A 17,466-nucleotide genomic window follows, 5' to 3' on the forward strand; every position below is an offset into this window, starting at 1 on the left:
TCTTTGTCTTATGCATAGACTCTGTATATAGGATCAAAATAGACAGAAATATATTAAAAGTCACATATTTCATGGATTACTATTAGCTGATTTAGTATGTATGATGTGTATGGTGTGATGTGTTTTCAGGTGCAGCAGCTGAATCATATGGATGAAGTATGTTATGAAAATGTGCTGAAGCAAATAATGGCTGGACACCAGGTATTTGTTTTTCGTTTTAGCTTGCATTCAGAACACATTAAAAAAAAAAAAGTGTTAGGCATCATAAAGATGTTTTAAAGAAATAGTTTCATCTCCTTTTTTGTATTTTGAGATGCATCACTTCAGAGGTCACCTTTAACCCTGAAAGTACTACGTAGAAACAGCATGCAAGAAAATCTAAATAGACTAAATAACGTTAGTTTGTAGCTAAGGTGAAAATTCCTGGTACTTTAGATATCCTTTAAAATAATTACTGTATATTTATCACACTAATTTAAAATAACAATGCAAAATAGGTCAGTAGTTTAGAGATCTTAAGCTTAAGTACATTTAGTAATTAAAAAACTACAGCACTTAGTTATTACTCTCACCCTTTCCTGTGTCTTTCCAATTCTAGTGTCTCTTGTTAGAGACGAAAGATAAGAATGAGACAGTGTTCAGGATATGGTTCACAAGAGGCTTAGTATCTGTCATTTCAAATATCCTGGTTTTGGTTTGGCTTGATTTTTTGGTTTTAAGGAAGTAACCTTCTGTTTTATTTTACAATAGAGGTTTTTGCAGCGAATTTTAAAGTTTGACGTTTCTCTCCACTAAGATGGTGGGCTTAACTCATTTGCCTGTATTGTTTATCACTCTGTTATTGTTATGCTTCTAGATCATCCCCTCTGAAAGTCTCTTTTTTTTGTTAGAATTTGTACATGCCAGCACTATGAGAAGCAGTAGTTGAGCAGTTTTGGCCCCTGTTCAGAGCAGGAACAAATGCCAGTGCAAGATAATCCTTGAAGAGTCTTTTCACCAAATAATCTAGATGTAAAAGAGACACAGTCTTTCCCAAAAAATTGCACTAAGATCACACCTTTTCCTTGTTTTACAAGGAAATTCACATTATGGTGTTTTTAACAGATGAACTGTTTGTTTATGACATAAGGAAGTGATTGCTCTGAGCTTGAGGAAAAAGAAAGTACTTCAGCAGCAGCTTCTTAGTCTTCCTGCTCTCACTAGTTTGACATCACTCTTAAATTTATCTTCTCTTGCTGATATCAATTACTGGTGCTACATTCAAATACTACAGAAAACTTTCAGTTGTGAATATTCCATGCGGAAGCGCTGATATTTTCATGACTGAAGAGTATTGACAAAATTTGTTGGCAATATCAAGGGAGGTTTAGTGTGCTCTTTCCTCATTGTCAATTATGCACATACCTTGCCAAATTTCTAGCAGAGGTACATTTAGTTGTTTCTTTCTTGCTACTCTTTCTGATTTCATGTATTTTCACTAGCTATAAATGCATATACACAGTATTTCTACAAGTAGCAGTTTCTTTAAATCAATAAAATCTAAATAAGTAACATATCTTGGATTCCAGGGAGGAAGTTGTATTTTGTTCCTATATATTTATTACACCTTTCTTCCCGTCTCTTTTCTTTGTGCTATGGAAAAGACTGACTACAAACCTGTGCAGTAGGATTTTTAAAAATCAAGTATAATACAATAAATTGTTTAATTACAGCAGGAGATGTTTTATAGTTTGCATAGCTTTCCTTGAGAATAGCTTTAGTTCCTGTACAAATAGCTGAATGCTTGTTTTAAGGCATATGGTACAGCTGGAAGGGGTCAAGTGAAAAACTAGTCTCTCTAATGACACAATTTCAGTTGCTGACACAATTGCTGATCTCAATTTCTGAACGTTATATTTCAAACCAACAACCAAATAAGCGGTATATTTTCAGTCAAAACAGAAGTGTAGTTTTCCTTCCTATATAAATGTTGATTTGGTTCCAAAATGATTTGGTTGATTTTATTCAATTTGTTCTTTGCTTGAAAATGTTTTGTTCTGGGCATGTTACATGTTGATTTTCAGCAGCCTGTGATAAATGTACTGTTTGAAGTGATAAAGACGGTAGCTTGCTGGTCCTGAGATTTCAGTACGAATATTGTTCTTTGATGTCACCAGTGTAAAAACTTACTTGAATGCTGAATATATATACAAGCTGAATTCAGTGCAAATGTAAATATAGCATTTCAAAAACTTACGGTAATAAGTTTAACGATGTTTTAAAGCAGGTGTTAACACACACAGGTTTATATGTCAGGAAGGAGCAACATTTGAGCTATGTTGCAGAACTCTCTTAAATATGTATTTAAATGCCAACCAGTTACATTGGATTTTGTTCCTGATTATTTAAAACATGTTTGTATCAGGACTTATGAAACAAACATTCCTATCCTGAAATAGATGATATACAAACACTTGTACACAGTCTTTGACAATGTAGAATTAAGTATATCAACTCATTATAGTAGTATGGCAGGTAGTGAAAATACGGGATTTTTCTTTTTAATGAGTCTGTTCTGATAAATGGTCTGTCTAATCACTAGACTAACTGCAGATATCAAAAAAAAAGTTGAAAAAAGATGATTTTTAAATGTATCTACATTGAAACACCTGCGGAGGAAGAATATTATGCTAGAAAGGTTTTCTTTAGCGTCTTGTCAAAAGTTTGAGAACAGTAATATAGAATTATGAATGGAGTCATAACCTTCTTTTGATTTTCATAGTTTTTAGAAATCCATAACCTTGCGTCCTGGTCTTTTACCATCGTGTTCTATTACCCTTCTTAGCTTTTTTGAGTTATCCTTTAAACTTGTGTTTAGTGTGTAAAGGTCGTTTTTTTGTTTGCTCTGGTTGTGTCTAAGTATACTCCTTAGAAAGGTGCATAGCCCTGATAGGTCTACTTCAGAAAAAGTTTTCCTTGGCAGTTATGTTTGGAATTCAGGAAATGGTTGGAATTTTATAACTGTCGAGGCAGTAATGTACAGGCAGAGCTCTCATCAGCAGTGCTCCAGAGAGCCAAAAAGCTACCTATTCTGTCTTATGCTGAATTGCAAGAAATAAATCCCAGAATCCTTTCTCAGAAGGAGAATCAAAGGAAAAGACATTCCCTCTTCCAAAGTTCCATGAATTAATATAATATACGCCCTCCTGTGGCCATCAAACTTCCATAGTGTTTTCTCTTTTAAGATTCTTTGCCAGAGACTTTAGAATGTCTTAATAAATTACATCTAAAGGTTGGTTATTTATATACTATTCTCTTAACTCATTTTTGAAGAATTCTGCCATGCTAAAAAAGCATAATTTCCTCTTACAGAAGTCATACTGATGTGTCCCTGTCATATTATAGGTTGCAGTGTGATGCTTGAATGAAATTATATGTTCATGTGTTTTAATGAATGTTATGTGTGTTTTTGTTTTTTAAGACTAAGGCCAGTAGGAGGTAGTTGTATTCTACACAGACATGTGTTTTGACAGATGGAGAGAAGCTTTTTATGTTGATTTTTTCAACAGTCATACTCTGCAAGACTTCAAGCTCTTCTTGGCTACTGGGAAATTAAGAGTTGGTGATTCAGCCTTTAATTTTGATCCATCTGCTCAAGCTAATGAGATATCTCATTTGTAGGCTTCACTTTGAATTGCCAAATGCATTTGAAGCTGTAACATTTATCTTAGAGCACACCCCTCCTCTTGTTTAACTTGAGGAAAGATATAATGATAGATGGATTGCCCTACTGAGTTTTCTGGCGGGGTTGTTATAGAAACTTTTGATGGTGACTGAAGAAGTGAGATGAGAAAATGTCCCAAAGGTTTCCAGGTCCTTTTTAAGTTGATCTGCTCTTTCTGTGGGACTGCAAATAATGAGATTTTCATTACAAGCTTTTTCTGTCAGAATTCCACCTCTTAAGACTGCTTTAAGTGAGAACCTTTAGTGCTATTAGGTCTGCTTTCCTGGGAATGTCCTTCTGTGCTGAGTATTAGTTGGTGAATATTTGTTTTCATGTCATCCTTTGAATTTATTATGGTTTTATATTGGCAAGTACGTTAGATCTTTTTGAACTGATTTGCTCTTTTGCAGTTCTTTTCCTTCCTCTTAACAAAACACAAATTCTTAAAAAAATAAAAAAAAAGAAACGATACACTGTTGATGAGAGAGCGTGACCTCATTTTCAGTTGCAGATGGGAGTACTTTTGCCAGCATTTACCTTCTGGGATACTGTTCCCTCAAAGACTGGGTGAAGGCTCAGTCACCAAAATTTATCATTCCCTCAAAGCGATTATAGCTCTCTAGTTTCAGGCAGTCGCCAGTAATGAGCCACATGCATTAACAGCATTAATTCAGCTAAGGAACTGAAAATGCTTCTTAGCATTTGGCAGAATTGTGAGAAGGGCATCTGAAGCTGAAGCGTTCTGGCGAGCATGTAACCCCTTTCTGAGGCAGCCTGCACGGACTGGTGACCTCACAAGGTTAGCAAAGACAGGAACTGAATCTAGCCATAAGTATCAACATCATTTTTATAATAAAATGAGGCATCGCATTTCTAGCTAATTTCAGATGATACATTTTTTTTATCCCTATCCTCATAGTCTGTGAGGGGAGAACACACCCTTATTATGTTATGGTTTGGAGAAATACAGTATTTTTAAGGGCTTTTTCTGGAGAAACATGAGATATTTACACTTTAACTCTACATTAAATTCATTTGTCTGATAAAATAGGGTACTGTTGCACTTTGCCAAGATTCAGTTGCTTAATTTAATTAATTAACCCTTTTGCCTCTGGTGACCTCTCTTGTGTTATGGGCTTCCTCCAGCACACCTCATGCTGTTGCTGACCTTTTGCTAATTTTATCCCACTGCCTTGGTTACTGAGAGTGAGCTGATCATATATTTCTCTCATTGTCACCATCATCTCTTTCGTTTACTGTTACGAATTTGTCAGAACCTTACTGTTTGCTATCTTGTTTTTTGTCTGAACATCCTTTAAAGAAAGGTAAAAATCAGAAAATAACCAAGAGCAAAACCCGAAGAAATCTTATATATTCTTTATGCTATGAATTCAAATGGAGTGGCTGACATTCTTCAAAGGCTTTCAGAGGAACTCCTTCCTCAAACTAGTAAACCTCTCGTTTTTGCCAGATTCCAGATTCCCCGGACTACTTGTTTCTTCTGCAACTTTTTTTTTTTTTTTGGGGGGGGGGGAGTCATAGCTAATTCTCTTTGATACTACTTAAACCTTCAACAGAAGTCCTGTGTTCACTTTGTCTTTGGTGTTTTTTCAGCAGGTCTGTTGTATTTACTCTCTGCTCCCTACTTTTCTCTCCTCTCTGCTGTTTTTCTGACCATCACTACTCTGTTACACTGTTTGTCTTCAGCCGCAGGAACTTGAGTTTCACTCTTGGTTCCTTACCCAGTGCATTTTGCTCTATTTTGGCTGTTTATCATAGTTCTCAACTTGGAGTGCCTTTGTCATTCTCCTGTCTTCTCAAACTTTTTTTCCTTTTTAAGAAAATTAGCATCTCAGTTATTTTTCACTGCTTTGGAGAACTTATTGTTTGTTGTAATTTTCTTCTACAAGCTCTGCTATCCAGTGAAACCCAATGAAATTGCTTTTTCTCACTGAACTTGGTATCTTCAGTTCATAACAAAAACTGACTATTCAGTGGAAGCTGAAATCTTTCTGTGGTTCTTGCTGTCTGTGCAAGCCTTGAGGCTCAAGGTTACTGTACTTAAATATTGAGGAGACATCATGGGTTTGCAAAGAATAGTTTATGCAAAGACAGCTTTTCTGGTGGCCAAAGATCCTCTGACTGTCTGTTGTGAAGAGTCTGGATTCTGAAAACAGCTGATAGTTATGTAAAAACTTGCCGCAACATCCAAAAGGGAAGGTAGCAGTAGTATTCCTTTAGACCTTTATTTTCCTTGATAACATTTTTAGAACAGCAGCTCTAAGAACTCAAATTTTCGTTGCTGTTCTTTCAGTATAATAATTCTTGTTGTCTTCTGTCTTATTTTTTCTGCTTTTTTGTTCTTTTCCCTTTGGTTATGATCAAAATTACTTGTTCAGAAATTCTCCATGTATACTTTCAGTAAAACATTGAAATAACTTTGATTTCTGTAACAAAAATCACTGTCCTTGCAAGCTAGATCAGAGCTCAGGATTGCATTTAGTAGAGTTAGGAAAGAAAGGCCCTTAAAAACTCATTTATTTTTTATTTATCCTTTGTAAGATCAAAAAATAGGATTAAATTAGGTGGAACAGGAAGAGGAAAGCCTGTTTGTCGTGAAAGTCCCTATTCTGATTGCACATCTCTGTCGCTTTCTTGGTCCCTCAGACTGTACGTATCGCATAGTATCCGTTCCCGGGGTTGGAATCATGTGACTTTTCTTATTTAGCCTTGTATTCTGTAATAAGTGTGTTTATGCAGTAGCTTCGATTGACTTCAGCACTAGCAGCTCTTAGTAGTCCTAAGCCAGTGGAGAAATGGCAGCCTGTTTTAGATCTAACGTGCTGGAAGTTTCACCATTCAACTAAAAACGTAGAGGAGAATTACTCAAAACAGCAGACAGACTTGCACAGATCCATCCATTCACAAGGATGCACTACAAGTGGTGGGGTTCGGTCATCCCATTTTGTGCTTATTTCAGCTGAGTTTTGTTAAGGGGCTTTTGAAGAGAATGACTTTCTCAAGTGCCACCTTGTCCATTTCTGCCCTTTTACTCTTCAGCTTAGAACTAGTTTGTTAGGTTTAGCTGGCTGCTTCTGTCTCCGTTACCCTTTGGCTGAAATACAGTATTGTTCTAGCTGCATCTCGTATATCTATGACAGCTTTTCCCTTAATCTTTTAAAATGAAATCTGGATTTTTATTTTTTTTTAATGTGCAGAATGCAGCCATGTCTACTTGTTAAATTTTTAATTAGTCTCTGCATTGGGTGGTTAGTATGCAGTTTTGTAGAAATCAGGCTTGCGATATTAATTATAATTCATGTACTTAATTAAAAAGTCTTTTTATACCACTGTTCTTCAATTAGTTCATTAGAAGTAATACTGCAAAGCTATTTATTAATTTCAATAAACCTTTTAAAATCTTGGGGTGATTTCCAACTATTATCTTGCAATGTTTTTTAATACTCTTTCAAACTGGGATTATTGGTGTCACATGAAATGCAGGTTGTGTTCAAATTCATATAGTCAGATCTGTTTCTGTGCAGTATATTGTATCGAAAGGATTCACTTTGTAACTGCTCATTATTTACAATAATTGACTTCAACTTTTCAGTATTAAGAAGTGTCATCTTGTTTTTCTTAAAATGCTATCTTAAACCAAAAAAGGAAAGCTGATTAGTTATTTAAATCTATTATATTAAATTGTCAGAAGTGAATTTGACAGGTATTAATTTCATCTGTAAAAATGATGGATTGAATTTCTTTATTATCAGTTTTCCAGCTGATACTTGGTTGCAGAAGCAGTACGAAGATAAAAGTTTAATAAGCTTAGTTACTGCAAGCAACTGTTGATAATGTTTTTATAGCTGTGTCTTAATATAAGATTTAGTAAAGCAGTACTTTTTCAGAGGTCTCTCTGGAATTTAGTACTTTAAGAATTAAGCTTTTTCTAGGTTTCTTCCTGGGCTAAATAGTGTGCATAGTATCCTTTGGACAAATAATTCTGAAAGGTTACTGAATTTCTTAAAATATATTATTTACCTGGATAGGTTTTTATCTAGACTTCAATCTTATAGCCTAAAAAAAGGTTTATTTCAATCTCAGCTTTTGTTCCTCTATTTCTGCATAGATTGCTTCTGTTTCATCATCTGATGAGGCTCATTTGCACGTATATGTATTATTTTTTTTTATATATGTGTGTACCTGCATACAGGTGTATAAAAATTGCACAAATGCAGGTGGTAAAGTGGTCAGCTAGGACAGCTGAATCGTGGCTATTCTCTTTAGATGTTATTTCCATGTCAGCTAATTAAGTGAAGACTTGGATATTTTAGATAATTTTCTATAGAATTTCTTGTGCAGGTTTTGTACAATTAGAGCTCATTCATTTGTACGGATTCTTTAGCAAAAACACAAACTAATCCTGTCTTGGTGCACTGCTTTGGTGTTCTTCTGCATCTTCACCATTTCTTCATATGTTTCACTTTCACAGTAATTGCCTTTTTCAATTTTAAGAATACAATAGAAAATATTTTTTTGCCTAAATGAACGAAACTTTATATCTTACTTAAATTAAAAATGCTATACCACAATGCTCTGTAGATGATATCCTTGAAATATCTGGTAAATATATATATTTTTTATGTTACTGTCAAATGATATGTACATACTAGTTTTCTTTAAATTTTCTGGCCGAATCCAGTTGAATTTAAATGTTTAACACCTGGTCAGCAGCCTACATGAGCAACTGAGGAAAGTGCTGGAAATGAATGCAGTAACCAGTTATGCATATATTAACACATTATTCTTCAATTGGATATAATTCTAAATGTTTGTGTATTATCTTTCTATTCCTTATGCTAATTTTTACATATATATGTTTGTATTTACGTAGTAATTTGTCTGTATACATGTGCCCAGGTGATGGCCAGATGATGTAGAGCAAAACCATCAACATAATTTTCTTCCATTAATGATGAGTTCACTAGATGTTTATTATATGCTTGTAGTATTGCACAGCTACACAACAATGTCTGCATTGGTAGTACGACTGCTAAGGGAGCAATTGCTCCTATTTAGAATTTTTATTCTTCTGATTTTATGAATGTACACTGAATCATTAAAAGAAATTTAAACTTTAATTCAAAATTAACAACTTTCCTAGCCTAAAATTATTATATTCTAAGAAAATCATAATTTACTCTGCAATTGACTATCTTAAGCCAGTGGCTTTTTGTGACTGTCAAAGTGTTAAGTTACAGATGTGTTGCTTGCTTACTACCAGATCTGTTCTTCCACTTACCAGCCTGGTAAAGGCAGCCTGATCAGTTTTGCAGCCTAATGCTGAGTTTAGCTAGCTCTAGGTTAAAACCTGTGTTTCAAACATGGGGCTGCAGACCATTAGTGGTCCAGAAGACTGTGGAAAGTCAGGTCTATGGAAAGCTATATATTGTTTTTCTCTAATGTTTCAACGGCAAGGATAAATGAAACTTGGGAAGAAATGTTGAGGGTTGTCAGTGGTGCAATACTTTTGAAAATTCTTGCTCTGTAGCCCTGAAAGAAATAGATATCTGTGTTTAATGTAACATTAATAGATAATATTAATGACAAACTTCCTGATTCTCATCAGAAATTCTGTAAATTCAAAATGTAGCAAGATAATTACTGTCCACCAAGAGCTAGTGTTTGCCACAGAATTTTTAATGAATGTTACCAGAGAATCCAGTAGCAATTTCATTAGTGGGCTTTAATTTGAAATATACAGTAATATAGGATGCTGTAAATAATAAGTTTTTTAGATGAATCCATGAGGATCAGAAATAAAGCTTATCTATGAAGATGCTAAGATCCATCAAGAAATTCCTTTTGACTTTATACTTTCATTCACTTTTTCAGAGTATGAAATGTACGTAGCACTGTGGGGTCTGAATGCTGACAGATTTCTTTGTGAGATGATTCTAGAATATGTTAAGTTCATATGTTCTCATGTGTTTAATTGTGAGATATTTATAATTTTCTTATTTAGAAAATGATCTCTTGAGAAGAGTTAGGTATAAAAAGCATAGGTTTACAAGGGACGTTATGATGGTTCTAGCACAGTTTACTACTGTTTGCAAGCAACTGCATCATTTAACTTCATAAATTTATCAAGCTTCATATTAATAAGATTGCTTGTACTTGAAATCAGTTCTTCACTTCCCTGTTGATTTAGAAACCTATTAACTAGGCAGAAGGAAAGCTTGTTGATAAAGGTATGTGTTTTTATTTTTAAAGTACTACTGAAGAAACAAGAAATAAACTGGAAGAACTCTGACTATTCTACTCTAACTGTTTAGTATGTTTATTTATGTTACTGGATCTTACAAAACCAGAAGACATAGAGGCTGACATGGCAATTTGGTTACTGTTTTTACATATGTCTAAAGGAATAGAAATAGGTAGGAGGATTTCTACAATATGCTGTATATTTCTTCCCTTCAGTAAAGCTGAGTGGAATCTGCATAATGCTTCTGTCTCCTCTGTTATTTTTACATATTATGGGTGGTATATATGTAAGTAAATATAGTTTTGGAAGTGTGAGAAGAGATACAGTAGACTCTTACAATTCTTGTTCTGGAGGGATATTTGTCAAAAATATAATTTATGATATTGTAGAAACATTTATTGTCAGAATAGTTAATGTCAAAACAGGACAAAGCAAAATGCTTGAAAGAAGTTCTTGTATGTTCTTGTTTTGCTAAAAAAAAAGATTCAGTCAAAAGCTGCTTATAACGCTGAATAATAATTATCGTTCAAGTCCATTGGCATCTGCAGAAATGCAATTGTTAGCTGCCTAATGACATATATTTGCATAGTAATAGACCAACTTGCATAGTAATAGACCAGCTATTCTTGCTTAATTTTCTGTACAAGAATAGACATTGCTATTTCTGTCCTGTCAATTATAATTCAGAATAATTTCTACTACCTGTAGGCGTCAGTAGTGTTGTTTGTTTGTCTTAGTGACTAATTGGCCTTCTACTTTAATTTTTGCCATATTCATTTTTCCTCTGCAGTTTGTAAGGATAGATCTTCATACTGTTTTGGAGTAGTAACACATTAAAAATCTTGGAAGGATCTTTTTCTGTTTTAGACTTTCTTGTCTTAGTATATTAAGGCAGTGAATGTTCTCTTCTGTCAACCTCTTCACCTTGTAATAGCCTCAGACTGGTTTTGGTTGTGTTTCTGCTTTGTTTTCAGGAGGAATCAATAACTATGCAAATCTAGTAAAATAAATTGTCTAAAACTACAGGTAGGCATGGGAATAAAATTATTTAGATTTTTGTATTAATTTACCTATAGTTTAAATAGTTAACTATAGTTTTAAATATAGTTTGGTTATTGCTACAAATTGAAGATAGCGTAAATCTCATTTTACTGTCCTGAAAAGGATTTCTTTTAGTATTCAGAATCCATATTTGAGTATTGATTCCATAACTGAGCGTTTACTTTATAGGCCATCCAATATAATTCAAAATATAATAAATAAGATAGTAAAAACAAGTGTTTGCAATTTTTAAAATGCTTTATTTTAGCAGCAATTTAGAACTTCCTCCTGTAAATTAAATCAGACAAATCAATCAGCATACATTAGTGAAAAATATGTGTTACTTGTATAGCTATAAAGAAGAAGTCATGAAGCTAATGAAGCTTTATGTACTTGAAGCATGTACATGAGCAAGTACCTTTTACTGAGAAATGTCCTTCTATTAGTGCTGCTGTATGCACACTGGTTATTCTTCAATGTAGAGTTCTTGTATCATCAGACTGTCCTATTTTAATTCCAGAGGCTTACTGTCAAACTTGATGGTCCAGAACCTGCATCATATAAGTCTAGAACGACACTTATATGTTCTAAAGGATCCTAAATTGAGGGGAAATGACACCAAACCCCTAAATCTTACGTTTTCACATTGTGGCAGAAAACACAGTGTTGTGTTTTACATCAGCATGACTGAGTGCCTCTGAGGTACCTGTACCCTAACACATGCAGCATGGGGAACAACGGGGGGAATTAGAGATTTGCATGCAGTTGCAGGGCTAGGATCCCACCATGGAAATGTGATAGGATAGTTCACACAACTGGAGTGCTGCAAGGTGTGAATACAGTCTTTTTAGGAAGGACAGGCCAGGATGGCACAGAGGGGGAGTTGCCCCGTATGCGTAGAGTTCCACCAAGGGAGGAGTGATGAGCCACCTGAGACTTTATGGATCAGGATTAGTGGGCAGAAAAATGTGAGTGACATTGTAGTGGATGTCTGCTACAGACTGCCTGATCAAGAAGAAGACATAGATGAGGCCTTTTTCAGACAACTGCAACAAGCCTCACATTCACAGGCCCTGGTCCTCATGGGGGCCTTTAACCACCTGACTTCTGCTGGAGGGACAACATATAAGGGCACTAACAATCCAGGAGGTTTCTGGAGTATATTGATGGTAATTTCTTGATTGAAGACCCAATCAGGAATGATGCTCTGCTGGACCTCATACTTACAAGCAAGAAAAACTGGTCAGAGATATGTAGGTCAGGGGCAGCTTTGGCTGCAGTGACCACAAGATGGTGGATTTCAGGATCCTGAGGGAGGGAACAAAGCAAATAGCAGGATCACAACCCTGGAGGAGAGCAGACTTTGGCCTCTTCAGAGCCTGCTTAGTAGAATCTCATTGAAGATGGTTCTGGAGAGAAGAGGGGTCCAGGAGAGCTGGTTGATATTCAAGGACTACCTCCTCCAAGCTCAAGAATGGTCCATCCCAATGAACAAGAAGTCAAGCAAAGGCGGCAGGAGACCTGTGTGGATGAACAAGGAGCTCCTGGCAAAACTCAAACATAAGAAGGAAGTATACAAAATGTGGACAGGGACAGGTAACCTGAGAGGAATATAGAGATGTTGTCCAAGTATACAGGGATGAGGCTAGGAAGGCCAAAGCCCATCTGGAGTTTAATCTGGTGAGAGATATCAAAAACAACAAGAAGAGCTTCTATAAATACATCAGTAACAAAAGGAAGACCAGGGAGAATGTTGGCCTGCTACTGAATGGTGCAGGGACCCTGGTGGCAAAAGATACAGAAAAGACAGAGATACTGAATGCCTTCTTTGCCTCAGTCTTTACTGGTAAGATTGGCCCTCAGGAATCCCAGACTCTGGAGAGCAGGGAGAAAGTCTGGAGAAATTAAGACTTACCCTCGGTGGAGGAGAATGAGGTTAGGGAACATTTGAACAAACTGGACATACACAGGTCCCAATAGGATGCACACAAGTGCTGAGGGTGCTGGCTGATGTAATTGTGAGGCCACTGCCAATTATCTTTGAAAGTTCATGGTGACTAGGGGAGGTTCCTGAGGACTGGAAGAAAGCAAACATCACTCCTGTCTTCAAGAAGGACAAGGAGGATCCAGGGAACTACAGACTGATCAGCCTCACCTTGGTCCTTGGGAAGGTGATGGAGCCAATAGTCCTGGAAAGCATTTCCAAGTATACAGAGGGCATGAAGATGACTGGGAGTAGTCAGCATGGATTTCTGAAGAGGAAGTCATGCCCGACCAGCCTGATAGCCTTCTATGATGAGATGACTGGCTTGGTTGGTGAGGCGAGAACAGTGGGTGTTGCTCACGTTGATTTTAGCAAGGCAGGTTGCTCAGAGAGGCTGTGGACTCTCCATCCTTGGACATATTCAAAACCTGACTGGACGCAGCTGTGGGCAACCTGCTGTAGCTGAGTCTCCTTTTTTTGGCGGGGGGTTGAACTAGATAATCTCTAGAGGTCCCTTCCATGCTCAGCTATTCTGTGATTCTCCTTTAAATGTTCATTACGTTCTCATATAAATGTGCATGCTCAATATTTGCTTGGAGAGAGAAAACCTATGCTTTGTCCACATGAAGAGAACACAGCTTGGAAGGAAAAAAAAAAAGAAAGAAAAAAAAGGACTGACAGCCCAGAATGTTTATGGTTACTGAGTAGAAACAGCCCACAAGAAATAATTCTGCATGCAATGCCATTATGTTTTACAGTGTGTCAGAATTGTTAGATCTGGAGATTAACAGGGGTAAAACACAGCAGAAAAGAAGAATATACAAATAAGGCTATGTTGTTATGCAGATTAGATTTGGGCCCTGATAGAAGACTAAAAAGAGTGGTCTTCTGAGAGAAAGAAAAAAGGTCATGTCTGTGAGCTAACTAGGAGCTCAGTTCATATCAAATATGAGGTTAAAATGGAGGGAAGAAAGTCACAAGATGAGGGAGATAATTTATCAATCTTTAATTAAGGGAAAATACCTTTGTCACTCAAGGCTAAAGAGTCTTGTCAGATATAATCCTAAAAAGTCAGTGTAATATCTAACAGTGGCAAGGCCTTTTTTTTGCAGTGCACTCTACGTTTGTGGTACTTATTATTTATTGTTAATAGATCCACTTTCTGCTGAGACTGGTGGATTATTCTGTGCACCTTCTAAATCAGCTTCTACTAGCCAGAAATCGAACAGTAAGACAGTAAGTTTTTCAGAGTGCCTGTAAATTATATAGAAACAAGAGAAAGACATGTAAAAAAACCATCCATGGTTGGTCAGTGTTCCAGATGTATTTCTTTTTCACCAAAAGCAAAGATGTTATATACTTAGGACTCCTACAAAAAAAAATTTGTTGAGGAGTAATAATAATAGGCTTCTGTGTTTAAGAATCTATGGATAAATGGAAGATTTTTGCTACTACAAAGACAGTGGGGAAAAAAGGAAAAAGGAAGAAAATAGGGGCAAACAAGATTATAGTGAGAATTATAACAATAAAGATTAGAATTATAACAACAAAGATTATAACAGTAAGTGAGAGAAGATGGAGCAACAGGTGCAGCAAGAAGGGAAATAAAAGAGAAATGAGGGTATGATGTTTAAATATTTCAAAAAGTCTTTGACAGTAGAACCTCTTTAAATGAATAGATATACAAAACAGAAGGCTACAAGGAAGGTTACAAAGGAAGAAGATGAGGAAAGTAGTACCAGATTTAGTGTCCTCATCTTAGCTTTTACATAAATTGCATGAGGAATAGTAAAAATGAGATTGGACTGTACAATATAATATTGCTTTGGACAGGCACATCTTAAGTAAAAAGAAGCAAATAAATTTCCACACTAAAATAGTATACAAATTGAACTTATAGGGCAGATGTCTTATTTGCAGGGGATTAAAAAGAAGTAGAGTTTTTAGGTGTAGGTAGCACGTGCGCATTAGTTTATCTTTACTATAGTAAAAATGTCTATAAATTAAATAGCAGTTAATACCCATAATCACTAGTGTATATAAACAGAAAAATAATTAGCTAAATAGCTCTGTTAACTAGAGATTTTGTTAATTAGCTTCCACAGAGTTTTTTTTTTCAAAAAAACTAGTTTTTTGTTTAAACAGGGATAATTAGAAGTAATTTATTTCACTGAATAATTAATTCAAAACTTAGCAGAGATAGCATTTAATGGTAATCTATCAAGAGTTCAAATTAGATTGCATCACATTACAGTAGTGATTAGTTCATGGTGCATTATAGATTTCTTTATTATTAGTTAATCTTTTCAGGTAAAGTGTTGTGGGGTATTGCTTACCTTTTCAACAGAATTTGCTATCTGTCTTGAAATTTGCAGATTTTTACAGATGTGACTGCTGCTGATTTTTTTGGGGGGGGGAGGGGAACGGGAGTTCACCACTCAGCTTGAATTAAAACTTCTGTATTCTACTGCACATTATTTAATTTGACATGATGAGTAAATGCAGTCTGCTTTTAACTTGTGAAGTATTTGTTTTCTGTATAGAAGGAAGGGTGTATCAAACGTGTCATTAGGACTAGTTTGTAGGCAGTTTAGTAATCCATCAAATTTCTATAGTTTAAAAGAGGATCTTAATTCACATGAAGATTATATCAGTATTTTTTTTGAAATCTAAGATATATTAAAATTAATTGAAAGAAAATAAATGCAGGTTTTCTCATTGCCTTTGTAACAGTATTGCTACTTACCAAGGTAATGAGACGGTAACAGTATTGTTACTTGCCAAGGCAATATTTATAAGCCTTACTTATCAAGTATTTTTCCGCTTTTTCCCATTCGCGTGTTGTTGTTTGATATGTGAAAGACTTGAATATATAAAATAAAAAAATCAACTAAAATAAAGAGCAAGACTTCTCTTGAAGTACATTAAACTTTTTAAGCATTAGTATGGATAACCTTGTATAAATTCTCATCTTATGTACTTTGCTCTTGTTCTTTTAGTAAATAAATCTATATAGTGACTTTCATAAGTTAATGTGATATTAGTGAGAGGAGAGGGAAATCACATTAATATACTGTTGTGGTATTGTTAAGAACTGGTAACCAATCCATTCTGCATTTGCGGTGAATGTTTTTGATGAAGAGCTATTAGTGAGCCACGTGTGTTGCTCTCATTTGTATATATTTTTTATGAAATATACCTAGGTGCTGGAATTTTGAACTGTATCTTGTCAGTCAGGGAAAATTACATCACAAAGGATAAACAATTTGTTTATTCATCAGAATTAGGCTAGGCATTAGTGAGCTTTATTTATTGTTAGGCCAAAAGATGGTTTATTTAGTCAAGTACAGAGGACATCATTTTTAACATAAGTAGGGACAGGCAGCACTCCTTGGGGAGGAGTGCTGAAACTTCATAAAGTACTGAGTTTTGTAAAATCCTTGGAGGAGGTTTCATTCTGAGTTTAAGGCAGAAAATGGCTGGATCGATTGATCGGTCGATTAATATCCCTAGGTGTTCATTTTCAGTAGAGATAATACCCAGGTCAAGAATTGGATTCTACGTAAAGGAAGGTTTTAGCAGGATTTACCTGGATGAAGCCAAAACAATCTCTTGATGTTAAAATAAAGTGTATATATACTTGTCTCTAAGCTGTGTAATTAAAATCTATATAGCAGTAAATCATTCTTTTTTTTTAATTTCTTTGGAAGTTGTAATGCAGAGTGGCTGGCAAATCCTAGTCATTCTACTCTCAAGGAGAGGTGTTGCGTGAAACAGAGGTACTGCACTCGAGTGTTAGAGTGATTCGCACTAATAACAAGATTGAATGGTACCTGAGAGACTCGGTGTGCATCCTCAGAAAGATGAGTGGGCTATTTTGGAGTTATTATAGAGAATATTAGTTTGAAAGAGATGTTTTGCAGTAACAAAAGTTAGCCCAAGAATCTTTGCTGCCCAAGGCAGAGGAAAGGGTGTTTGAATTTCAAATATCTGATTATAATTTTTGGATGATTTTAGACACTTCTGTTTTGCACATACATGATGTTTTTCTTTATCCTCTAAATGAAAAGAAGAGCAAGTTCTGCTAGCCTCTAGTTCGGTATCTCTGATTATGGGAAGGTACAGCTTATCACAGATATTGCGAAGAGCACGCCCTTCAGTGCTGTAGTAGCATGCTACCATTTGTTTCAGGAAGATTGCAACCTGGAATATGTAATATTTGGGAAGTGTAGGCACATCCTGTTGTGAATTTTCAGCAAAATCAGATGAAAATGGTTAATTTGCTTAACATTTTAAGAAAATTCTGGGGAGATAACCTAGAGGCACTTGTTTTTTCCTTTCTTGTGTATTTTCATTTGAAGGCTTTGGTTTCAGGACAACAGTAGCAGACACTTTTCAGCACTAGGGCTATATACACCAGAGCTAGCTTTGAACTGCAGAGTACAGATCTAATTACACAGTTTGTAGCTGTGG

General features: G+C 35.5%; 1 protein-coding gene across 2 annotated transcripts in view; it reads left to right on the forward strand.

Annotated features, from left to right (window-relative positions):
• ASCC3 (activating signal cointegrator 1 complex subunit 3) overlaps positions 1 to 17,466 on the forward strand; it is a 287,290-nt gene that overhangs the window by 115,067 nt on the left and 154,757 nt on the right. For both annotated transcript variants that reach the window (XM_067293927.1, XM_067293928.1), the window contains exon 13: positions 130 to 201. In XM_067293927.1, coding sequence (XP_067150028.1) covers positions 130 to 201 — 72 coding nt within the window. The remainder of the gene's footprint in view (positions 1 to 129; positions 202 to 17,466) is intronic.

Source organism: Apteryx mantelli, chromosome 3 (assembly GCF_036417845.1).
Source record: "Apteryx mantelli isolate bAptMan1 chromosome 3, bAptMan1.hap1, whole genome shotgun sequence".
In the NCBI taxonomy this organism is placed as follows: Eukaryota; Metazoa; Chordata; class Aves; order Apterygiformes; family Apterygidae; genus Apteryx; species Apteryx mantelli.